Below are 26326 nucleotides of genomic sequence, written 5' to 3' on the forward strand. Positions count from 1 at the left end.
GATGAAATTACCCTAGGGGCATTAACCCCTTGTATTTGTGACGCCAGGGCGTGGTTTGTCCTCCATACCACCCGAAGGTATACCGCTGGATCCTGGGCTAGGCACGGGAGCAGTAATGACTCTGACGCCAAGTTACGGACAACAGTAGCTTTACTGAGTGACAGATGGTACAGTCTATACAGTGTAGCCAGGCCCACAGAGGTGACCAGTGACTTCAGAGACCTTAACAGAAAGAGACAGAAGAGACTCCTCCCAGGGCATTTATGGGGAGACTCTGGTGGGATCCCATTGGTCACCCTTAAGTCACCTGGTCACTGATACCTGGGTAATAGTCACATGATAACTAACATGACAACTAAAGATCACATGGGAACATTTCTTAAAGTTATAACACTTCTTTACACACTTTACAGCATAATAAATGTAAGGGTGCCCAGGGGACACTGCAGGAGGCTGCCTGACAGGGCAGCAAGGGTACGGGGTAACAACTCCCTACTGGGCCACCACAAATATATATCCATGGTCACGTGACCCTGGTTATCGTGATTACTCACACCAATGAGCCTGCATTCCGTAGGGCACAGTCCAAGGCTGTGATATCTCGCTTCTTGTTATCTGATAACAGACTCACTTATGAAGCCCAATCTTATTACTCAATTTATGGGATTTTATTAGAGGTGTGATAATGAGAGCGGCGAGGATCCTTTATAATTCTGATAGTTGGAAATCATATGGACAAAGGGTTTAACCTTTCACTCACTGACTGATTTGAGGGAAACCGCAGCAGTTTCAACAATGTTATAAAAAAACCTTCTTAGGTTGTATGAGGCATGGGGAAAATAGATGACAACAGATAGTAGTGGCTTGTTTCAAATACATAGAAACAGAATAAGAAATGTTTTGCTGCTTTTTTTATTTTATTTACCCACATACATAGGATAAAGAAAAAAAATGTGGATATACACCAAACTTTTGCTATCAATTTGGGTCATCAGACCTGTGGTTGGGCCTGAACTTGCAGCTGTAATACAGAAACAAAAACACCTCTGTATTATGTAAGTGTCACCAATGCCTAAAGCCGCACACTTTTCCTAAAGACCACACCCACTATTTATGGGGAAGCAAGTCATATTTTTGCATACATTTTCCATGCAACAGGATTTGGGATGCCAAAACTTGTGTAAATGTGGGCCTCATGTTTTCACGATCTTTTGTTGGCTGTAAGTGAATAGGAACACACTTGTTTTTATATTGAGGTTAAATGCTGGAAACAGACACAGAATTCTTGTCCAAAAACTCCCCCAAAAACAACACACTGCCCGCATGGTGTTTTCTATTGGGCCAAAAACACTGCAGCCAGATGTTAGCTGGGAGTTAATAGGGAAATATGAAACACCATACTCACATTGGGGGACATTTATCATTGCTGTCTTTAGTAAGCGAGTTCTGAAGTCATTCTTTTTTTTTTTGCTTATGTGATCTATATTTATCATACTAACACAGTGTTAAATTTGGAGTACATAAGCAAAACACAAATGCCTCAGTGCACATCATAAATCCGTGACCACTGCAAAGTGAAAACTGAAAGTTTCTTAGGTAAGACTGTTTACAACTTTATGCCTACCCACAAAAGTCGCATTAAAAAGTGCTTAGGCGCACGTGATGACACACCCATGATAAATGTCCCCCCATAGTGTTTTTATTTTTGGCATACACGTATGCAAAAAAAATAAAAAAGTCACACACCCCTTCAAAAAGTCAACTCCAGGTCTGAACTGGCTTAGAAAACTGTCTGTGGTAAACGCTTAAAATTTTTTAAAAAAGTCTCACAAAAGTCTCAACTGAGGCATTTTTGGTGGCATCAGTTATAAGCAGACATTGTGGACTTCCCCTGATGTGTATGTCTACGGACACTGCATAACGCAGTGTAAAAGGAGATAAACCGACAGAAATGGCTTATAACTATGGCTAGCCATAGCAGGCGTAGATTACATTTTCCCTTGATAGTAACATTCTATAAGGCACCACATTTTATAAATGGCTTATAACTTTAAATTCATTTGGCACATGTTACTTTGATGAACTCTACTGAACGAAAATGCCAGTCTTGACATATCTCCCAAAGTTTTGGACAACGTTTCAGAACTCTATAATGGTTTATCTGTACATGAACCTGTTTAACAGGTGGTTAAGGATATTTTGCACGTGTGACAATGTATAGACTTTGCAGGAGCACAGTTTGTGTTCTCAGCGCGTTTACAGGCTTCTCTGAGTATATGTCATATGACCTGTCTGTAATTTATGGCTGTCAGTAAATGTGAAGGTGCCAGTGAGTGACAGTGATTGGTGAACGCTTATCTTCTTGTGATTGACATGTGACTCCAGCTGCTGCGCCTCCTCCTGTCACCTTTTGTGTCACTGCAGTTTACATTCTGATCATTGATTTTTTTCTTTGTAACTTTGCTCTTGTGAGGTTGTGAGTGAGGTGGGGGCGACCCGGGGTGATTGGTAGCGGGGCTGCTGGCGTCAGTGACCTGCTCTTGTTGACAGATCACAATAATGAAGCTTTGTGAGGGAATTATGAACATGGAATTACCAGATTACTCAGAGACCCTGGACTCCACGTACACCATGCTGGAATTCGACAGTATCCGGGTGCTGCCGACTAATGCAGGTGAGGAGCAAAGGTTCATTATAATAGGATCCAGGCCCTGCTAGAATAATGGGATTGCTGTATGTCAGGCCTGTATTTAAACCAAGCTTGGACTTGTAGTCCCCTATAAACTATGGAACCAATCAATGGGAACTCCAAATATAACCATATCATTGTATGTAACTTTTTGGTATATTTACTTTGTATTGTATAAACATGCACACCAATCTTTTATGGGGTATTATTGTAACTTTACATCAGTGGAGGAGGTTGCGTATGTTCATTTACTTCCATACCTCCCATTGATGCAAACATTAGAGGAAGCTCAGTGTATACTGAGGGAGATTTATCAAACTGTTTAGTCTAAATTTGTCTCTCAGAAAGTCTCAGTCAGTTTAGTTGAGAAGTTTGGTTTAGAGAGTTTCTCTTCCCAACAAGCATAATATTCTATAATACAGCACAAAATGCAGTGGTCATTACTTTATCAACTACAACTTTTCCTAAAAAGTCACAAAAAAGTCACAAAAAAGTGGCATCAACGCAAATTAAGCTGAAACCTCAGGCCATGTCGACCCAGGTGGTAATACAATCTATTTAGATGATGGGAAGTTTGTGCGCCAAATTTATGGAACAGCGTGCGACTTTTGATAAATTTGTCGCATGCTAGACCAAAACTCTGCAAATTTTTAGGTCTAAACTACTGCGGAGAGTAGATCAGGATGATAATTCTCCCCCACTGTGTTATTAAGTTTAATGTACAGTGTTATGCAGTAACCTTCTTCTAATCGGGGCTGTGACAGACAACATTTTATGAGATAACTCCAAAAGGCCTTTTATATGGGGCAATTATGGGGGGAACGAGAGGATTATTACCTGTGTAAACGACCCAGTGACTGGCTGAAAAACAAGTAAGTGATCACGGGGATTTTTCGGTCTTAAAAATCATTGTAGATTGACTGAATAAAATCAATGGCCCCATAAACATTCAGCAATCGGTGGCCCCGCATAATAACTGGAGCTCTGTGTCCACAAAATTCTGACCGCTATAAAAGGTATATTAAGAAAGAATGGAAATGGAGGATTGGACCCATTCAGGTAAAAAAATGAAATAGAGGGATTTGTGTGATTTTCTACATTCTATGACAATACAACTGTAATGCTTAGTGTGCAATGCTGTGACAAATGTGAAAGGTGAAGATCCCTACTGCCTGACCCCTTCCCATCTCTACAATGAGACCTTTTTAGTGCAGAGATGGTGGCACAATCCCCAAGACAAAGCCTTTTCAATAGGCAGATGACAGCCCAATATTATTGACTATTCACAAGTGGATCAGCACTCAATAAATGGATCCTTTATATGACCCAATTATTGGGAGTAAAGGGTCTCCCGAAGGATCACTGGAACATACCGGCACCCACTCACTTCCATCACTGTTGGCAGTAGTTACACAGGTAGATGTGCTACCCACAAAAGATGAGAGCTCTTGCTTGTTTGTCGGCTGATCGCTGCTCTGTATGGAGACTGCAATGTGAGAACGCAGCCATATAGACTTTCTAAAGTGTATCCGTCGCTTTAAAAAACTTTTGACGTGTCCTAGAGACATGCAAAAAGTATTGATCGTTCAGGGTCTTAGTGTTTAGACCCCGACCAATTGTTGGAAGGAGCGGGGAGAAAGATGCAGCTGAACAAGAAGAACATAAAACTACATTGAAAGTTTGTCTCTCTTAGCTAGAACTAGCTGGGAAAAGAGCGCAATATTGGTCTGAACACTCAGACCCGACCAATCAAAACTTTTCATGTCTCCACAACATTTCATAAGTTTATTTAAGCAACAGTGCCCATTTAAGCTTATTCTAAGTGTGTGTATGCTTTCAATTAAATAGCAACAACATTTATAGTTTATACTAATACTTCTCACAGCTGATGATCTTGTTACATTGCATCAGTGCAGGTAAAAGGTATAGGCCAGGAGACCAGGGCAGGAGAGATTTGTGTTACTGCTATTCTTTGAGCAAAACCGTATGGACTCACGGCTGATATCTGTTACCAATTCCAAAATATTTTAACAAACTATCAGGAGACATTTGCATTGCTGTTATATTTAGCTCACAGAAGATTGTCTAGATTAGATACAATTTGAACAAGCATTCTGCTGTGTCAGCAGGAAAAAATTGATGGCATCTGCATGTAAACAAAAATCTTTAAAGGGGTATTCCAGGCCAAAACTTTTTTTTATATATCAACTGGCTCCGGAAAGTTAAACAGATTTGTAAATTACTTCTATTAAAAAATCTTAATCTTTCCAATAGTTATTAGCTTCTGAAGTTGAGTTGTTGTTTTCTGCCTAACTGCTTTCTGATGACTCATGTCCCGGGAGCTGTGCAGTTCCTATGGGGATATTCTCCCATCATGCACAGCTCCCGGGACGTGACATCATCATTGAGCAGTTAGACAGAAAACTTCAGAAGCTAATAACTATTGGAAGGATTAAGATTTTTTAATAGAAGTAATTTACAAATCTAAAAACAAAAAGGAAAAATAGCCAGCACAACAACCTAATACACAGGTGCCCGCTGCTGTGGCAAATACAAAATGTACAAAAAAGAAAGTGCAACAGCACTCGGTCAAAAAATGGAGGCTCCATTTTTGACCAAGAGTGCTGTTGCACTTTCTTCTTTTTTGTACATAATTTAAAAATCTGTTTAACTTTCCGGAGCCAGTTGATATATAAAAAAAAGGTTTTGCCTGGAATACCCCTTTTAATTTACTGACAGCTAGTGGAGATCTTTAAATTTATGCATGCCGAATTGTATTTGTTTTCTCCCATAGGGTGTAGTCCCAGCACATATATTATCCCTAGGAGGTGGATGGGTCTCTCTCTTTCTTAAGATAAATAGGGTCTCAATGGTCAGAATCCTGTCTTATTGTATAAAACATATATTTGGATGTATGCTGGAATCCCTCTAGTATATAACATGGAATAAAGTTGTTGTTCCCTGTAGATGGCAGACCTCTAGGATAACAGTGCATTGAGTAATCTGCTGAGTAAATACACAAGAGATTGAGGCGGTTGGGTCACTGCTTGTGGACAGGGTCAGGCTTACCGCTGCTGGGTCACATTTACTTTGTATTATTTGCTGTGGAGTTAATCAGTTATATTTTCATCATCTTGTTTGGGAAACTTTATGTTTCTAAAAGAACTGTTGTAATAGGGAGGAGATGGGAGCTAATAGTAGTGCAAGTACGAGTGCCCGGTTGGTGGGGCATGTTCTTTTTGTGCAGATAGTCTTGAGTTTGGGGTGTGCTGTACTATGTTAAAAAGGCACACCAAATTTTTAAAGCAAGGGCAACTTTGATGTCCGACTGGTCTGGGGAAACTACTATGGATCCTGTAGGGAAGGGGCCCCACATAAGGCTTCCCTATGGATGGTGTGGACTTGCCTTATGGCCCCTTCATTCTTACAAGGGACACTGGGACAGACAAGGGTTGGTCCCTCCTTTTCAGGGATAGGATTTGGGGCACATTATTTGGGGCTCTGACAATATGGTGGTTGACATGTGATTCTCTTTCTGGTCTCAGTCTGTGAGCAGCTTTCATAAAGGGCAATGTTGGGTGCTGACGTCTCCTCCAATCTGTGACCTTTGATACCATTAGTTATATTTATGGTGGTTGGAATTTAATGGCACCATAAAACTGGAATGAGTGCACATTTCTCCCTGGAGATCTAAAGAGTCCAGTCCTAGACATGGCAGAGGACAGAACACTTCCCAGAAGGCACTGTGATCATCATATATTCTTATCAATAGTACCATCATCATCATGTTCCTAGCTAAAGGACCAGTCTAGTAAATAATGTTTAATCACGTCTCATGTCTGTCCTATCTGCTGCTGAAACCTTATTTTTCAAATCCAGAGGTTCCCCTACAGGTAATGCATGTAATTCTAGGTAATTTAGAATCTCCTGTGTTGCTTTCTGCAAAAACAGTTGCCCAGTACATGTAGGACATAAGAACCAACCTGAGGCTGGAACCTATGGTCACGGAAAATCCTCAACCTCTAGCATCAGATATGATAAAAGCTTCAGTAAGGCTGTGTTCATATATTCAGGTACTTAATTGCAATTAGTGAATACAAGGTCCAGAACAGAGTATAAATGGAGGACACATATAAAGGAAAGAGGTCTTCTTTTTTTTTTTGGTATTTAATAATTGCTAACAAAACCCTGAACGTGTGAACACATCCTAAAAGGGTTAGGAAGGAGTCTAGATTAAAGGGGTATTCCAGGCCAAAACTTTTATTTATATATCAACTGGCTCCAGAAAGTTAAACAGATTTGTAAATTACATCTATTAAAAAATCTTAATCATTCCAATAGTTATTAGCTTCTGAAGTTGAGTTGTTGTTTTCTGTCTAACTGCTCTCTGATGACTCACGTCCCGGGAGCTGTGCAGTTCCTATGGGGATATTCTCCCATCATGCACAGCTCCTGGGATGTGAAATCATTATTGAGCAGTTAGACAGAAAACTTCAGAAGCTAATAACTATTGGAAGGATTAAGATTTTTTAATAGAAGTAATTTACAAATCTGTTTAACTTTCCGGAGCCAGTTGATATATATATATAAGGTTTTGCCTGGAATACCCCTTTAAGGATTTGAGTGTTTATTGAAAAAAAAAAAATAAATAAAATAAAATAAAAAAGCTAGGAGGGGATTCAAAAGATATGGAGAATATAATGCAGGGATTTCGTGCTCCTGCTGGATCCACTTCTGACTTTTGCACAAAAAAAGCATCGGGGGAGAATTATTTAAACCTATGTAGAGGAAGAGAGGTGCAGTTGCTCAACCATTCAGAGCTTCTTCTTTTATGTTTCAGAGGCCTCTTTAAAATGAAAGAAGCAATTTGATTTGTTGCTATGGGTAACTGCACCACTCTTCCTCTACACAGGTTTTGATAAATTGCCCCATTGGTTGTGACACTAGCCTTCCGGCTATTTTGCACAATTTTTTGTATTGCAGTTTTGATGCAGTTTCTGAATTTATGGTCAGAAGTATAATCTTTTTCTTTATACACTGCTCAAAAAAATTTGAAATCATATGAAATACTTTCATCTTTACACAGTTGAATGTGCTGACAACAAAATCACACAAAATTATCAATGGAAATCAAATTTATCAACCCATGTCGGTCTGGATATGGAGTCACACTCAAAATCAAAGTGGAAAACCGCACTACAGGCTGATCCAACTTTGATGTAATGTCCTTAAAACAAGTCACAATGAGTCTCAGTAGTGTGTGTGACCTCCACATGCCCGTGTAACCCCCCCCCCCCCCCCCACTACAGCGCCTGGGCATGCTCCTGATGAGGTGGCAGATGGTCTCCTGAGGGATGTCCTCCCAGACCTGGATAGTGTTGCTCGCGAATATCCGCAATGCGAATTTTATTCGCGTATATCGTATATTCGCGAATTCGCGAATATAGCACTATATATTCACAATTACGAATATTCGTTATTAATTTTTTTTTATTAATTTTTTTTTTCACAGTACAGTGATCACCCCTCTCTGTTTCCAGCTTGTGTGGTGTAAAGAAGGCTCTAATACTACTGTGTTAGACTGGCGTGCGAATTTTCGCATATTCGAAAATTAGCATATGCAAATTTTTTTATATGCTAATTTTCCCATATGCAAATTTTTGAATATGCGAATTTTGCGAATATTGACGAATATTCGTCCATATATTCGCGAAATATCGCGAATTCGAATATGGCCTATGCCACTCAACACTAGACCTGGACTAAAGCATCTGCCAACTCATGGACAGTCTGTGAAGCAACGTGGCATTGGTGGATGGAGCGAGACATGATGTCCCAGATGTGCTCAATCAGATTCAGGTCTGGGGAACGGGTGGGCCAGTCCATAGCATCAATGCCTTCCTCTTACAGGAACTGCTGACACACTCCAGCCACATGAGGTCTAGCATCGTCTTGCATTAGGAGGAGCCCAGGGCTAACCGCACCAGCATATGGTCTCACAAGGGGTCTGAGGATCTCATCTCGGTACCTAATGGCAGTGAGGCTACCTCTGGCCAGCACATGGAGGGCTGTGTGGCCCCCCAAAGAAATGCCACCCCACACCATTACTGACCCACCGCCAAACCGGTCATGCTGGAGGATATTGCAGGCAGCAGAACGTTCTCCATGGTGTCTCCAGACTCTGTCACATCTGTCACATGTGCTCAGTGTGAACCTGCTTTAATCTGTGAAGAGCACAGGGCGCCAGTGGCGAATTTGCCAATATTGGTGTTTTCTGGCAAATGCAAGACATCCTGCACGGTGTTGGGCTGTTAGCACATCCCCCACCTGTGGATGTCGGGCCCTCATACCCCCCTCATGGAGTCGGTTTCTGACCATTTGAGTGGACACATGCATATTTGTGGCCTGCTGGAGGTCATTTTGCAGGGCTCTGGCAGTACTCCTCCTGCTCCTCCTTGCACAAAGGCGGAGGTAGAGGTCCTGCTGCTGGGTTGTTGCCCTCATACGGCCTCCTTCATGTCTCCTGATGTACTGGCCTGTCTCCTGGTAGCGCCTCCATGCTCTGGACACTACGCTGACAGACACAGCAAACCTTCTTGCCACAGCTCACATTCATGTGCCATCCTGGATGAGCTGCACTACCTGAGCCACTTGTGTGGGTTGTAGACTCCGTCTCATGCTACCACTAGAGTGAAAGCACCGCCAGCATTAAAAAGTGACCGAAACATCAGCTAGGAAGCATAGGAACTGATAAGTGGTCTGTGGTCACCACCTGAAGAACCACTCCTTTATTGGGGGTGTCTTGCTAATTGCCTATAATTTCCACCTGTTGTCTGTTCATTTGCACAACAGCATGTGAAATTGATTGTCAATCAGTGTTGCTTCCTGAGTGGACAGTGTGATTTCACAGAAGTGTGATTGACTTGGAGTTACATTGTGTTGTTTAAAGGGGTTTTGCGCTGCCCTGACTTTCAGAGCTCCGCTCACAGCGTCCGGAAGTTCATTATTCCGAATGCTGTGTGCGGGCTTCCGTGTTCGCGGCCGCCTGGCGTGACGTCACGCCCGGCCCCTCGTGACGTCTCGCCCACCCCCTAGTGACGTCTCTCAACGAAAGTCTATGGGAACGCCCCCTTCCCATAAACTTTGGTAGAGGGGGCGGGCGTGACATCACGAGGGGGCGGGCGAGACGTCACGAGGGGCCGGCCGTGACGTCACGCCTGGCGGCCACGAACACGGAAGCCCGCACACAGCGTTCGGAGTAATGAACTTCCGGACGCTGTGAGCAGAGCTCCGAAAGTCAGGGCAGCGCACCACCCCTTTAAGTGTTCCCTTAATTTTTTTGAGCAGTGTATTTTCTAGTCCTCTTGAATCCACTTCTAGCTCGGCTCAAAACAAATGGAATGAAAGACTGCAGCGCTTTTCCAAAAAATGCTGTGTGTGAAATCGCCTTCTTATAATCTTTGAATTGGGTTAAATGCAGGGGTTAAAGGGGTACTCCGGCGCTTAGACATCTTATCCCCTATCCAAAGGATAGGGGATTAGATGCCTGATCGCGGGGGTCCCGCCGCTGGGGACCCCTGTGATCCTGCACACCGCACCCTGTTAAAATCAGTCCCCGGAGCGTGTTCGCTCCGGGTCTAATTACTGTCGATCACGGTCCCGCCCCCGTGTGACGTCATGTTCCGCCCCCTAAATGCAAGCCTATGGGAGGGGGCATGACAGCTCACAATGCTCCGGCCCCGTCACAATGCTTCGGCCCCGTGATCGACAGTAATCAGACCCGGAGCAAACACACTCCGGGGACTTATTTTAATGGGGTGCGGCATGCAAGATCACGGGGTCCCCAGCGGCGGGACCCTGGCGATCAGGCATCTAATCCCCCATCCTTTGGATAGGGGATAAGATGTCTAAATGCCGGAGTACCCCTTTAAGTCCTGGGAAAAAATACTGTGGAGACTCACCCAAGATTTCCAATTAAGGGCTGATCCTGCTAATGGGAAGGTGTTCCTGCTGTTGAAAAAAGTGCAGGAACTCTGTTCCCATGCATTCCTGCAGGACTTGAGCCCTGGTTAAATGGCTACCTCCTCATTTTTCCTATTATTTTCTGCTATTTGAAATTGCAATGTTTTTCATTTTGCTCTGTCCTCCAGATGGAGCTGTTCTAATGCATTTTATAGCAGATCTAATAGTTATATGTATAAATCCCATAGATGCAGATTAGAAGAATCTTTAACCCCTTAACGACCATGGACGTAAATGTACGTCCTGGTGTTTCGATAATTAGCGCACAGGACGTACATTTACATCCTATGTGTCATACACTCCTGGTCCCGTCGGTAATGGCCGACATCCATTAACCCCTCAGATGCCATGATCAGTACAGATCACGGCATCTGCGGCAATGCGCATGTTAAAATAGATGATCAGATCACCCGCAGCGCTGCCACAGCGATCCCATCATCTGTAATGGCGGCTGGAGGTCCCCTCACCTGCTTCCGGCTGTCTCCTCGGGTCTTCTGCTCTGGTCTGAGATCGAGCAGACCAGAGCAGAAGATAGCCGATAATACTGATCAGTGCTATGCCCTATGCATAGTACTGAAAACTGATTGCTATTGATAGTCTCCTATGGGGACATTAAAAGTGTAAAAAAAAAAAAGTTGAAATATGTAAAAATAAAAAGTAAAAAAAAATGAAAAATCCCCTCCCCCAATAAAAATTTAAATTGTCCCTTTTTCTCCATTTTACCTCCAAAAAGTGTAAAAAAATTTTTATGCACATATTTGATATCACCGCATGCGTAAATGTCTGAACTATCAAAATATAATGTTAATGATCCCATATGGTGAACAGCGTAAACATAAAAAAAAAGTCAAAAAATGCTGATTTTTTGTCAAATTTTATTCCCCAAAAATTTATAAAAAGTGATCTAAAAGTTTTATATATGCAAATTTGGTATCAATAAAAAGTACAGATGATGGCGCAAAAAAGGAGCCCTCATACAACCCCATATACGGAAAAATTAAAAGTTATGGGTGGTCAAAATAGGGCGATTTTGTATTACTGATTTTGTACAAAAAGTTTGAGATTTTTTTTAAGCGGTACAAAAATAGAAAAGTATCTAGCCATGGGTATCATTTTAATCGTATTGACGCACAGAATAAAGAACAGATGTAATTTTTACTGTACAGTGTACAGTGTGAAAACAAAACCCTCTAAAATGTGCAAAATTGTGGTTTTCATTTAAATTTCCTCCACAAAAAAATATTTCTTTGGGTTCGCCATACATTTTTTGGTAAAATGAGAGGTTTCATTACAAAGTACAATTGGTCACTCAAAAAACAAGCCTTTATATGGGTCTGTAGATGGAAATATAAAAGAGTAATGGATTTTAGAAGGCGAGGAGGAAAAAACTAAAAACGCAAAAATAAAATTGTCCTGGTTCTTAAATGGGCACTGTCAGATACAAAAACTTTTGATATGTTGTAAAGCATGCAGTACCAATAGGTTTTTCAATTGCTTTCATTAGAGAATATTCAGTATTTCATACTGAAAAAGCCAGTCAATCAACTGCCCACCTGCCTACTTGGAAACATACTATTCCTGCTGTGTCCATGCATCATCACCTATGTCATGGACACACTTCCTTGATTGACAGCTGTGAGCGCACAGGGCTCACACCTGGAGGAAAAATCCTTCCAATGTCAGCTTGTGTCCCGCTACTGTCAGTGAGGACAAGCTGCGAGTTGTAGTATTGCTAATGCTAAGGGAGATGTGAGCAGACACCATACTGAGGGAGGGGGCGGAGACCTGCACAGTGAGGCCACGCCCCTCCATTTGAGAGGAATTCAGAATAGTGAGCTAAATTAAAAGTGTAATAAAAAAATAAATAAAGGTGCTAGACACATAAAAATGAGATTTACATGGCCAGGATTAGGTACTGAGTGATATATTTAAAAAAACATTTTTTGTAGCATCTGATGGGTACGCTTTAAGGTCAAAATGGGCTTGGTCATTAAGGGGTTAATCACCTCAGTCTCCAGTTGATGCAAAACTACCACTCCTAGTATATGCTGATGGCTTGAAAATAGCTTTCGTAGATGAACGCATCAGAGTCCAGGGGGCAGTGAGGTCCTGGGAACTGCTGAGTGAATTGTACAAGCGTCCCAGCAGTTTAGCTGAAGTTGTATGGATGTTGTTCACCATCATCAGATACATGTAATGTAACTGTAAAAACATGCACTTATAAAAATCCCTTTCATGTTGTCTCGGAATGTGACCGCTATGATCTGTCACTTTGTGTTCATGTTGATGATGATGTCGCTCAAGCTGCGCAGTCTGTAAATGTGTCTGTTGTTTCTTGCAGAGATAATAACAGTGGAGACCGGGAGCCCAGGATCCCTCAGCAATGGCGTCAGCAGCTTGTGCGCAATTTGTGGAGACCGAGCTACAGGGAAGCACTATGGAGCATCAAGCTGTGATGGCTGCAAAGGGTTTTTCCGAAGAAGTGTCCGCAAGAATCATATGTATGCCTGCAGGTAACGAGATCAATTTCCCTAACATTATCACTGCCCTCTAGAAGATCAGCATACTTCTCTCCTGAAACTCTTTTTATTAGAAAAATACAAAACACAAAAGAAAACAAGGTTAACCAGCTATAACATAAATACGAAATACTCTAGTACTAGGGATGAGCAAATCGAAACTGACGAATCTGAATTCGTTACGAATTTCAGGAAAAATTAGATTCGTAACGAATGCGAATATCACCGTGATTCGAACGTGTGAATCGCTTCATTAAACTCCATTTAGTGCGGTCCAGACTCCAGGGGCCGGGCATCTAAAATAGCGGATCCACATGTGAGGACATGGGGCAACGAATCCTGGGAAGGCGGGAACAAGGGTCGGCGAGATGACCCTGAATCACATGCATAGTGACCAATCAGATTGCTTCTTTCATTTTTCAGAGGCCATTTTAAAAATGAAAGAAGCAATCTGATTGGTTGCTATGGGCAACTGCACCACTCTTCCTCTTCACAGGTTTTGATAAATCTCCCCCATAACTCTTATTTTTCCACCTACAGACTCATATAAGGGCTTGTTTGTTGCGTCACCAATTATACTTTGCAATGACATCACTTCCGTTGCCAGGAAATCTACAGTGAAGCACACAAAAAATATTAGTGGAACAAAATGTAAAAAAAAAAAAAATGCAATTATGCAATTTTTGGGGGCTTTCTACATAGTGCACTTTTCCCAAACAGTGACACATTGGGAGAGATTTATCGAAAACCTGTATCGAAAAAGACAGGTGCAGTTGCCTATAGCAACCAATCAGGTCGCTTCTTTCATTTTTCAGAGGCCTTTTAAAAAAAATTAAAGAAGCGATTTGATTGGTTGCTATGGGCAACTGTACCACACAGGTTTTGATAAATCTCCCCCATTAGCTTAATTCCGTAGGTCCATAGAATTACAACAATACCAAAATTGGGCCATTGACCATGTGGATTACTCAACATTATATTTTAGTATTTTGAGCATTTACGCACACGGCGATACTACATATGTTTTTTTTTTACATTTTTTATTTGAAATATGAGAAGGGATGATTCAAACTTGTATTAGGGAATGGGTTAATTCAATTGTATTACTTTTTTTATTTATTTTTAACACTTTTTTGCGGGAAGGGGTTATTTGTCTATAACTTCTAGGCAAATTTGTCTATAATATCTGAGCTATTATAAGCAAATTTGCCATTCAGGAGCATGAAAAAGCTAGGTGAGATATTGTCACCTAGCTTTTCTGTGCTCCTGAATGCCATTGCTGCTTATAACCTGTAAGCATAACTTACTATAAATTATAGGCAATTCTGTCTATAACAGCTTAACTAATATAAGCAGAAATGGAACTAAGGAGTACAGAAAAGCTAGATGACAATTTCTCACTTAGCTTTTAAATTCTCCTGAATGGCATATTTGCTTATCATAGCTCAGCTATTATAGACATATTTGCCTATAACATAACAAGCTATTATCAGCAGTTATGCCATTCAGGAGTATGAAAAAGCTAAGTGAGAAATTGTCATCTAACTTTTCTGAGTTCCTGAATGGCATATTTGCTTATCATAGTTCAGCTATTATAGACAGCTTTGACTATATGTTATAGGCAAATCTGTCTATAATAGCTGAGCTATGATAAGCAGATATGCCATTCACGAACCCAGAAAAGCTAGGTGACAATGTTTCACCTAGCTTTTTTGTACTCCTGAGTGGCATATCTTCCTATAGTAGCTCAGCTACTATAAGCAGTCATGCCATTCAGGAGCATGGAAAAGCTAGGTGAGACATTGCCACCTAGCTTTTCTGTGCACCTGAATGACAAGTCAGTTTATGCCTGGTGGACTAGTGATACCTTTGGGGGAAACTCCAGAGGCAGAGAGTAATGTGCGCCAGCGGCGGGACCTCAGGCAGGTGGCAGCGGCAGCACACACAGTAGTTTTTTAAACTTGGTGGGCGCTGGCCGAACGTGGGGGAGGAGTCTGATATGCCACCTTGATGTCATGTGGGGCACGCAGGTCACGCAGCCAAGTCACCACCAGGGCCATAGGTAAGCCTGTGGGCCGGTCTGGGACATCGCAGGGCCAGCCCTCTTTTACTGTTAACCAGAGGCGGCTCTAGAATTTGTGAGGCCTTAGGTGTAACCCGAACATGAGGCCCCTGCATCATTTTCTGCAGACTTCACATAGTGATCCAATCATCTGTGAGATAGTTGCGCTGTTGTTGCAGCACCAATCTCAAGTGGCGGAGGGGTGGAGATTAGATCAGAGGGGTAACTAGTGTCCTGTGGGTCCCATGGCAAATTCTGTCTAGTACAGTGAGACCACACTCACCACTAATACCAGTATACAAGGAGGGCAAAATTGAAAAAAAACACCATTTTGCAACTTTTGGGGTGCGTCCGATTCTATGCAGTGCACTTTTCAAAAAAAAGACTATTAATCTTTACTCTGTAGGTCCATACGATTGAAATGAGACCCAATTTATATAGGCTATTTCTATTTAACTACTTTAAAAAAAATTCTTGTACAAAAATGAGTTTGCTTTAAAGTGTCTCTTCTCCCCCCTACAACCCTTTCATTTTTCCGCATACAGGGCTATATGAGAGCTCAAGTTTTTATCAGGACCATTTTTATTTTGATGGCACCTGTTTGATTGTGTGTTATTTTTTTTTTCTCTAGTAAATGAAGTGACAAAAAATTTGCACTTCTGGATATTTTTTCACACTTTCGCCTTTCACTATGTAACTTAATTAAAGGAGTAGTCCAGTGGTGACCCAGTGATGAACAACTTATCCCCTATCCTAAGGATAGGGGATAAGTTTGAGATTGCGGGGGGTCCGACCGCTGGGGCCCCCTGCGATCTCCTGTATGGAGCCCCGACAGCCCGCGGGAAGGGGGCGTGTCGACCTCCGCACGAAGCGGCGGCCGACAAGCCCCCTCGATACAACTCTATGGCAGAGCCGAAGCGCTGCCTTCGGCAATCTCCGGCTCTGCCATAGAGATGTATCGAGGGGGCGTGTCGGCCGCCGCTTCGTGCGGAGGTCGACACCCACTATCTGGCCAGAGAGCCTGGCCCGCGTACAGAGAGATCGCAGGGGGCCCCAGCAGTCGGACCCCCCGCAATCTCAAACTTATCCCCTATCCTTAGGATAGGGGATACGTTTTTCACCACTGGACCACCCCTTTAACATTATATTTTATTAGTTCAGACATTTGTGCATGTGGCGATACCACATATGTTTATAGGTTTGTTTGTTTTTTACAATTTTTCATGGGAAAATGGGGTGATTCTAACTTTTATTAGGGAAGGGGATAAATCACATTTATTATTATTATAATCTATTTTTTGCACTTTTTAAGTCCCCATGTATAGGCCAGTGAGAACAGTGACATCATACTGCAGGGCTATATAAATCGACTGTGCTGTACCCACTGCCCTGGCTACTATATATATTCATATGTTTATATGCATATATATATACCAGTCAGGGAAGTGTGTACAACACAGTTGATGCATATAGCCCTGCAGTATGATGTCACTGTATATCAGTGTCTCCCAACCAGGGTGCCTCCAGCTGTTGCAAAACTACAACTCCCAGACAGCAAAGGGCTGGGCATGTTGGTAGTTGTAGTTTTGCAACAGCTGGAGGCACCCTGGTTGGGAAACACTGCTGTATATCAATGACTGTGCTGTGTTCTCTGGCTGACCCATACTGCATATACTAATATGTATATGTGTGTATATATATATATATATATATATATATATAGTGTTGAGCGGCATAGGCCATATTCGAATTCACGATATTTTGCGAATATATGGACGAATATTCGTCATATATTCGCTAAATTCGCATATTCATAATATTCGCGTTTAATTTTCGAATATGGGAAAATTCGCATATGCGGAAATTTGCATATGCAAATTTTCACATATACGAAAATGCGCACGCCAGTCTCACACAGTAGTATTAGAGCCTTCTTTACACCACACAAGCTGAAAGCAGAGAGGGGTGATCACTGTGATGTGTACTGTAAAAAAAAAAAAAAAAAAAAACGAATATTCGTAATTCCGAATATATAGTGCTATATTCGCAAATATTCGCGAATTCGCGAATATGCGATATTCGCGAATAAAATTTGCATTGCGAATATTCGCGAGCAACACTATATATATATATATACATACATAGATCTATTAGTATAGGGCAGAGGGCACAGCACAGTCACTGGTATACAGTTAGTGACTGACCTTGCTTGCTTAATAATGAATGCAGCCTGAGCCAGGCCCGGCCACTGGGACTTAACTACAGAGCTTGTCACCTTCTGACCTTCTTTCCGCACTGATGGCCTCTTCTGCAGGTAGAGACTGCCAGACTGGACGGAGCTCCGCTCACCTGAGTCAAGATACCGACCGCAGAGGCTGTACAGCTGTGAGGCAGTGTCTCTCTCTGCCGTCTCTCTTCAGCTCTGCGGTGAGCAGCCGGGGGAGGGGTCGGGCGGGCAGGGATTATGTCTTTGGCACATGACCAGCCCCATCAGCCCCCTCTCTTAAAGGGGCAGCAGGGGCTAATTGGACGCAGCAGTGGGGCCGGCAGGAAATGTGTTTTATTTTTAAACTTCATTCCCTGCGGTTGGGCCAGAGAGCAGGGAGTTGCGGCGGTGGCCTATATGCTGTTAACACTGCTGTTAACATTGTTGTCGCAGTCTGTGCGGGCCGTTTGTGTGGGCCGCCGGGCCTATGATAACGCAGGGGCCTGGAGCTGCCACTCCATCCGCCCCTACGTTAATCCGGCCCTGCAGTGATTCACCTCAATCCATATCCAGCCTAGAAGCGCTGACAGGGAAGAGAGTAAGACTGAGAGAGAGTGCAATTTTGGGTGTAGCACACAGCGACTGTGTGCTGCAGCACTGGTGTGTACAACAACTGAAAAGCTAATAGTAGCAAGCCAGTTAGGGTGAGCAGAGCACTAAAAGCGTATTGTCCTCTATGAAGTTTACCATTTTGTTCCTGTTAAAGTCTTAAAAGCCTAGATACTGTGAAAGGCCAGGCAAAAGTACACACCTGCTGGTGTTGTAGACAAATATTGTTTTAAATGTAGTGGAGCATATTGTATTCCCCTCATATACACACTGTATGTCAGGCAGAGAAGTGCACAGGACGTGCACAGAGGCGTGGCAGAGGCCTACATTCATCAGGCAGAGGTCGCAGCAGACTAGGGGCGAGTGGCAGCAGGAGTCGCAACGAGAGGCCTGAGCTCTCGGTATCAGCTAGCAGTCATGTCACGACCAGCAACCCATCTGCCATCATCGATTGGTTAACACGGTCATCCACTTCATCACAAGTGACATCTGACACCCCCAGTCAACAGTCGGTGGGTTCCTCAGATACAACACTCAGTTGGCATGGCCCGGGAACAGTCCCTGTCCTCCCATTGCTTCTGTCCTATGCTGTTCCCTCCCCCACAGAAGTATCTTATGCTGTGGGTTCAGCTCCACTATTTAGTGAGGACGATCTACTAGAGGACAGTCAGCAGCTACTGCCAATCCAAGAAGTGGAGGAGACATCCGCTGCTTCCTCCGCTAGGCAGGCAAGTAGTGATGAGGAGAGAGGCGTGGGAGGTGGTGGTGTGAGCGTTCAAGCTACTGAAGCAGACACTGTTGAGGAACCTGAGGAGGACATCAGTGATGTGCAAACACAATGTGGCTCCAATGTGGTGGCCCAGCCTGCTGCATCACCCAGTGGCACACCGCTCCCTGTTTCAGCAAGCCAAGGTTCCACCACCTCAGCCAAAGGGAGCTGTGTGTCACACCCATCTTCTGTCGATCCAGATGCACCTACTCAGTCATTTCACCAGCAAATCCATCGGCGAAGCTATGTTCAAGAGACAACAATATGCGCCCACTCATCCAACAGTGCAGAAGCTGAATTTGCTCCTGTCTAAGTTGCTGGTGCTGCAGTCCCTCCCTTTTCAAGTGGTGGACTCTGCACCTTTCAGAGAATTGATGGCTTGTGCCGAGCCGAGGTGGAGAGTCCCAAGCCGTCATTTCTTTGCGAAGAAGGCTAGTGCCAGCCCTGCACAATTTTTTGGAACAGAAGGTGGGTGTTACGCCGAGCGCTCCGGGTCCCCGCTCCTCCCCGGAGCGCTCGCAACATCCTTGCATTTGCAGCGCCCCGGTCAGACCTGCTGACCGGGTGCGCTGCAATATCTCTCTCAGCCGGGATGCGATTCGCGATGCGGGAGGCGCCCGCTCGCGATGCGCATCCCGGCTCCCGTACCTGACCCGTTCCCCGTCGGTCTTGTCCCGGCGCGCGCGGCCCCGCTCCTTAGGGCGCGCGCGCGCCGGGTCTCTGCAATTTAAAGGGCCACTGCGCCACTGATTGGCGCAGCAGGCTTAATTAGTGTGTTCACCTGTGCACTCCCTACTTATACCTCACTTCCCCTGCACTCCCTCGCCGGATCTTGTTGCCATTGTGCCAGTGAAAGCGTTTCCTTGTGTGTTCCTAGCCTGTGTTCCAGACCTCCTGCCGTTGCCCCTGACTACGATCCTTGCTGCCTGCCCTGACCTTCTGCTACGTCCGACCTTGCTCTTGTCTACTCCCTTGTACCGCGCCTATCTTCAGCAGTCAGAGAGGTTGAGCCGTTGCTGGTGGATACGACCTGGTTGCTACCGCCGCTGCAAGACCATCCCGCTTTGCGGCGGGCTCTGGTGAATACCAGTAGCAACTTAGAACCGGTCCACCAACACAGTCCACGCCAATCCCTCTCTGGCACAGAGGATCCACCTCCAGCCAGCCGAATCGTGACAGTAGATCCGGCCATGGATCCCGCTGAAGTCCCACTGCCAGTTGTCGCCGACCTCACCACGGTGGTCGCCCAGCAGTCGCAACAGATAGCGCAACAAGGCCACCAGCTGTCTCAACTGACCGTGATGCTACAGCAGCTATTACCACAACTCCAGCAACAATCTCCTCCGCCAGCTCCTGCACCTCCTTCGCAGCGAGTGGCCGCTTCCGGCCTACGATTATCCTTGCCGGATAAATTTGATGGGGACTCTAAGTTTTGCCGTGGCTTTCTTTCGCAATGTTCCCTGCACTTGGAGATGATGTCGGACCAGTTTCCTACTGAAAGGTCTAAGGTGGCTTTCGTAGTCAGCCTTCTGTCTGGGAAAGCTCTGTCATGGGCCACACCGCTCTGGGACCGCAATGACCCTGTCACTGCCTCTGTACACTCCTTCTTCACGGAGATTCGAAGTGTCTTTGAGGAACCTGCCCAAGCCTCTTCTGCTGAGACTGCCCTGCTGAACCTGGTCCAGGGTAATTCTTCTGTTGGCGAGTACGCCATCCAATTCCGTACTCTTGCCTCCGAATTATCCTGGAATAATGAGGCCCTCTGCGCGACCTTTAAAAAAGGCCTATCCAGCAACATTAAAGATGTGCTGGCCGCACAAGAAATTCCTGCTAACCTGCATGAACTTATTCATCTGGCCACCCGCATTGACATGCGTTTTTCCGAAAGGCGTCAGGAGCTCCGCCAGGATATGGACTTTGTTCGCACGAGGCGTTTTTTCTCCCCGGCTCCTCTCTCCTCTGGTCCTCTGCAATCCGTTCCTGTGCCTCCCGGCGTGGAGGCTATGCAAGTTGACCGGTCTCGCTTGACACCTCAAGAGAGGACACGACGCCGCATGGAGAATCTGTGACTGTACTGTGCCGATACCGAACACTTCTTGAAGGATTGTCCTATCCGTCCTCCCCGCCTGGAAAGACGTACGCTGACTCCGCACAAAGGTGAGACAGTTCTTGATGTCAACTCTGCTTCTCCACGCCTTACTGTGCCTGTGCGGATATCTTCCTCTACCTTCTCCTTCTCTGCTATGGCCTTCTTGGATTCCGGATCTGCAGGAAATTTTATTTTGGCCTCTCTCATCAACAGGTTCAACATCCCGGTGACCAGTCTCGCCAGACCCCTCTACATCAATTCTGTTAACAATGAAAGATTGGACTGTACCGTGCGTTACCGCACGGAACCTCTCCTAATGTGCATCGGACCTCGTCACGAAAAAATTGAATTTTTGGTCCTCTCCAACTGCACTTCCGAAATTCTTCTTGGATTACCGTGGCTTCAACGCCATTCCCCAACCCTTGATTGGTCCACAGGAGAAATCAAGAACTGGGGTACTTCTTGTCTCAAGGACTGTCTTAAACCGGTTCCCAGTACTCCCTGCCGTGACCCTGTGGTTCCCCCTGTATCCGGTCTTCCTAAGGCTTATATGGACTATGCTGACGTGTTTTGCAAAAAGCAAGCTGAGACTTTACCTCCTCACAGGCCTTATGACTGTCCTATTGACCTCCTCCCGGGTACTACTCCACCCCGGGGCAGAATCTATCCTCTGTCTGCTCCAGAGACTCTTGACATGTCAGAGTACATCCAGGAAAATTTAAAAAAAGGGGTTTATCCGCAAATCCTCCTCTCCTGCCGGAGCTGGATTTTTTTTTGTGTCCAAAAAAGATGGCTCCCTACGTCCTTGCATTGATTACCGCGGACTTAATAAAATCACGGTAAAAAAACGCTACCTCTTATCTCGGAACTCTTTGATCGCCTACAAGGTGCCCACATCTTTACCAAACTGGACTTAAGAGGTGCTTATAATCTCATCCGCATCAGGGAGGGGGACGAATGGAAGACTGCATTTAACACCAGAGATGGACACTTTGAGTATCTGGTCATGCCCTTTGGCCTGTGCAACGCCCCTGCCGTCTTCCAAGACTTTGTTAATGAAATTTTTCGTGATCTCTTATATTCCTGTGTTGTGGTTTATCTGGACGATATTCTGATTTTTTCTTCCAACTTAGAAGAACACCGCCAGCATGTCCGCATGGTTCTTCAGAGACTTCGAGACAATCAACTTTATGCCAAAATGGAGAAATGTCTCTTTGAATGTCAATCTCTTCCTTTCCTAGGATACTTGGTCTCTGGCCAGGGACTACAAATGGACCCAGATAAGCTAGCTGCTTTATTAGATTGGCCACGCCCCTCCGGACTCCGTGCTATCCAACGTTTTTTGGGGTTCGCCAATTATTACAGACAATTTATTCCACACTTTTCCACTATTGTGGCTCCTATCGTGGCTTTAACCAAGAAAAATGCCAATCCCAAGTCCTGGTCTCCCCAAGCGGAAGACGCATTTAAACATCTCAAGTCTGCCTTTTCTTCTGCTCCCGTGCTCTCCAGACCTGACCCATCTAAACCCTTCCTATTGGAGGTAGATGCCTCCTCAGTGGGAGCTGGAGCTGTCCTTCTACAAAAAAATTCTTCCGGGCATGCTGTTACTTGTGGTTTTTTTCTAGGACCTTCTCTCCGGTGGAGAGAAACTACTCCATCGGGGATCGAGAACTACTGGCCATTAAATTGGCGCTTGAGGAATGGAGGCATCTGCTGGAGGGATCAAAATTTCCAGTTATCATATACACTGATCACAAGAATCTCTCCTATCTCCAGTCTGCCCAACGACTGAACCCTCGCCAGGCCAGGTGGTCGTTGTTCTTTGCCCGTTTTAACTTTGAAATTCATTTTCGCCCTGCCGACAAGAACATTAGGGCCGATGCCCTCTCTCTCGTTCCTCGGATGCCTCTGAAGTAGAGCTCTCTCCGCAACACATCATTCCTCCTGACTGTCTGATCTCCACTTCTCCAGCCTCCATCAGGCAAACTCCTCCAGGGAAGACCTTCGTTTCTCCACGCCAGCGTCTCGGGATTCTCAAATGGGGACACTCCTCCCACCTCGCAGGCCATGCGGGCATCAAAAAATCCTTGCAACTCATCTCTCGTTTTTATTGGTGGCCGACTCTGGAGACGGATGTTGTTGATTTTGTGCGGGCCTGTACTGTCTGTGCCCGGGATAAGACTCCTCGCCAGAAGCCTGCTGGCCTCCTTCATCCTCTGCCTGTCCCCGAACAGCCTTGGTCACTGATTGGTATGGACTTTATTACAGACTTGCCCTCATCCCGTGGCAACACAGTTGTTTGGGTGGTCGTTGATCGATTTTCCAAGATGGCACATTGTATTCCTCTTCCTGGTCTTCCTTCAGCGCCTCAGTTGGCAAAGCAATTTTTTGTACACATTTTTCGCCTTCACGGTTTGCCCACGCAGATAGTCTCGGATAGAGGCGTCCAATTTGTGTCTAAATTCTGGAGGGCCCTCTGTAAACAGCTCAAGATTAAATTAAACTTCTCTTCTTCTTATCATCCCCAATCCAATGGGCAAGTGGAAAGAGTTAATCAGGTCCTGGGTGACTATTTACGGCATTTTGTTTCCTCCCGCCAGGATGACTGGGCAGATCTTCGACCATGGGCCGAATTCTCATACAACTTCAGAATCTCCGAATCTTCTGCTAAGTCCCCATTTTTCGTGGTGTACGGCCATCACCCTCTTCCCCCCCTCCCTACTCCCTTGCCCTCTGGTTTGCCCGCTGTGGATGAAGTGACTCGTGATCTTTCCACCATATGGAAAGAGACCCAAAATTCTCTTTTACAGGCTTCATCCCGGATGAAAAGATTTGCCGATAAGAAAAGAAGAACTCCCCCCATTTTTGCTCCCGGAGACAAGGCATGGCTCTCCGCTAAATATGTCCGCTTTCGTGTCCCCAGTTACAAACTGGGACCACGCTATCTTGGTCCTTTCAAAGTCTTGTGCCAGATTAACCCTGTCTCTTACAAACTCCTTCTTCCTCCTTCTCTTCATATTCCCAATGCCTTCCATGTCTCTCTCCTTAAACCACTCATCATTAACCGCTTCTCTCCCAAACTTGTTTCTCCCACTCCTGTTTCTGGTTCTTCTGACGTCTTCTCCGTGAAGGAGATCCTGGCCTCCAAGACGGTCAGAGGAAAAAAAATTTTTTGGGTGGATTGGGAAGGCTGTGGCCCAGAAGAGAGATCCTGGGAACCTGAGGACAACATCCTAGACAAAAGTCTTATCCTCAGGTTCTCAGGCTCCAAGAAGAGGGGGAGACCCAAGGGGGGGGGTACTGTTACGCCGAGCGCTCCGGGTCCCCGCTCCTCCCCGGAGCGCTCGCAACATCCTCGCATTTGCAGCGCCCCGGTCAGACCTGCTGACCGGGTGCGCTGCAATATCTCTCTCAGCCGGGATGCGATTCGCGATGCGGGAGGCGCCCGCTCGCGATGCGCATCCCGGCTCCCGTACCTGACCCGTTCCCCGTCGGTCTTGTCCCGGCGCGCGCGGCCCCGCTCCTTAGGGCGCGCGCGCGCCGGGTCTCTGCAATTTAAAGGGCCACTGCGCCACTGATTTGCGCAGCAGGCTTAATTAGTGTGTTCACCTGTGCACTCCCTACTTATACCTCACTTCCCCTGCACTCCCTCGCCGGATCTTGTTGCCATTGTGCCAGTGAAAGCGTTTCCTTGTGTGTTCCTAGCCTGTGTTCCAGACCTCCTGCCGTTGCCCCTGACTACGATCCTTGCTGCCTGCCCTGACCTTCTGCTACGTCCGACCTTGCTCTTGTCTATTCCCTTGTACCGCGCCTATCTTCAGCAGTCAGAGAGGTTGAGCCGTTGCTGGTGGATACGACCTGGTTGCTACCGCCGCTGCAAGACCATCCCGCTTTGCGGCGGGCTCTGGTGAATACCAGTAGCAACTTAGAACCGGTCCACCAACACGGTCCACGCCAATCCCTCTCTGGCACAGAGGATCCACCTCCAGCCAGCCGAATCGTGACAGTGGGCCAGTCCTTGAGCCTGTCGGTGTGTACCAAAGTGCATGGCAGCGCCGACGTGGGGAGCTGTAACTACGGTCAGGGACAATACAGGTCCTTTACAGCCCACTGGGTGAATGTGGTTCATGCACAGCCACAACACCAACTTGGACAGGTCACGCTGCTTCCGCCTCCACGCTCTCAGCCCGTTGGTCCTGTGACAGTGTGCAACTCCGCCTCCTCATCCTCCCCCGTATCCTCAGCCTCCACTGCATGGACAAGTCTCAGTGCCCCTTCAGCATACCATGTGTGCAGGGCATGGCGGTGTAAGGCTGTTCTTCACATGGTTTGCCTTGGTGAACGGAGTCACAAAGGGGAGGAACTGCTAAAAGTCATTCATCAAGAATCATGGCTTACTCCACAAAAACTGGAAATGGGAACCATGGTGACCGACAACGGGAAGAACATCTTGTCTACGCTGCGACAAGGAAGCATGAGACATGCGCCCTGCATGGCACACGTGTTCAATCTGGTTGTCAAGCGGTTCCTGAAGTGTTCCCCCCCCATCTGCAAGACATCCTAACAATGGGAAGGAAATTTTGCATGCACTTCAGCCACTCGTACACTGCAAAGCACACCCTCCTTGAGCTGCAGCCTCAGAATGGTATCCCCCAACATAGTCTGATTTGCAACATTTCTACACGTTGGAATTCCACCCTCCATATGTTGGACCGACTATATGAACAGAGAAAAGCCATCACCAATTTCTTGATGATCCAAGCGGATAGGGGGACTCCACTGTGTAACCAGCCGTTTGCTCAGGCCCATTGAGGAAGCCACCTTATTAGTCAGTCACCAGGATTACGGGATGCAAAACGTCATTCCACTGCCTACATCTCTCAGCCACATGAGCCCTGTGGGGGCTGAACTGGAGGAGGAGGAGGGGGAGGGGCACAGTGGAGCACAGTTAAAGGAGAGCTCCGTAATAGAAAAAACAGGAAGAGGATCGCGGTGGAGACCGGAGTTGGTTACCGGAGGCACCAGGGGAGCGAAGGAAGGTATGTATCTATTTTTTTTTTTTTACTGCCAGCAGTATGGAGGACAATCTTTCTATTCTGGAGTCCTCCTTTAAGGTTTCGCGAGATGGGTGTTTTTTTTCTAGTCATCTGACAGCAGAGGAGGAGCAGGAGCAGTTGGAGGAGCTAGAGGGTTATGAGGAAGGTGAGACAGAGGACCCAGACACACTGTGGCAGTATGCAGTGGAGATGGAGGCATGTGCATATGCACTTGCATAATGACTGCCTAATTGTCACCATTCGGCAGCGGGATGACTTCTGTCTCTCCACCTTATTGGACCCTCGCTACCGACACAAAATG

At 45.5% G+C, this 26326-nt stretch overlaps 1 protein-coding gene and 1 long non-coding RNA gene across 3 annotated transcripts in view; one reads left to right on the top strand and one right to left on the bottom strand.

Annotated features, from left to right (window-relative positions):
• The window catches only part of LOC130276307 (uncharacterized), a 65815-nt gene that overhangs the window by 15457 nt on the left and 24032 nt on the right, over positions 1-26326 (bottom strand). The window lies entirely within an intron of this gene.
• The window catches only part of LOC130276306 (hepatocyte nuclear factor 4-beta-like), a 79895-nt gene that overhangs the window by 13346 nt on the left and 40223 nt on the right, over positions 1-26326 (top strand). Inside the window, exons 2-3 of one of the 2 annotated variants that reach the window (XM_056525487.1) lie at positions 2551-2674; positions 13053-13224. In XM_056525487.1, coding sequence (XP_056381462.1) covers positions 2560-2674; positions 13053-13224 — 287 coding nt within the window. In that variant the 5' untranslated portion in view covers positions 2551-2559. Of the gene's footprint in view, positions 1-2513; positions 2675-13052; positions 13225-26326 lie in introns of those variants that run through there. The other variant, XM_056525488.1, reaches the window with a different exon arrangement.

The sequence above is a fragment of the Hyla sarda genome, chromosome 6, assembly GCF_029499605.1.
Source record: "Hyla sarda isolate aHylSar1 chromosome 6, aHylSar1.hap1, whole genome shotgun sequence".
NCBI classification, from domain to species: domain Eukaryota; kingdom Metazoa; phylum Chordata; class Amphibia; order Anura; family Hylidae; genus Hyla; species Hyla sarda.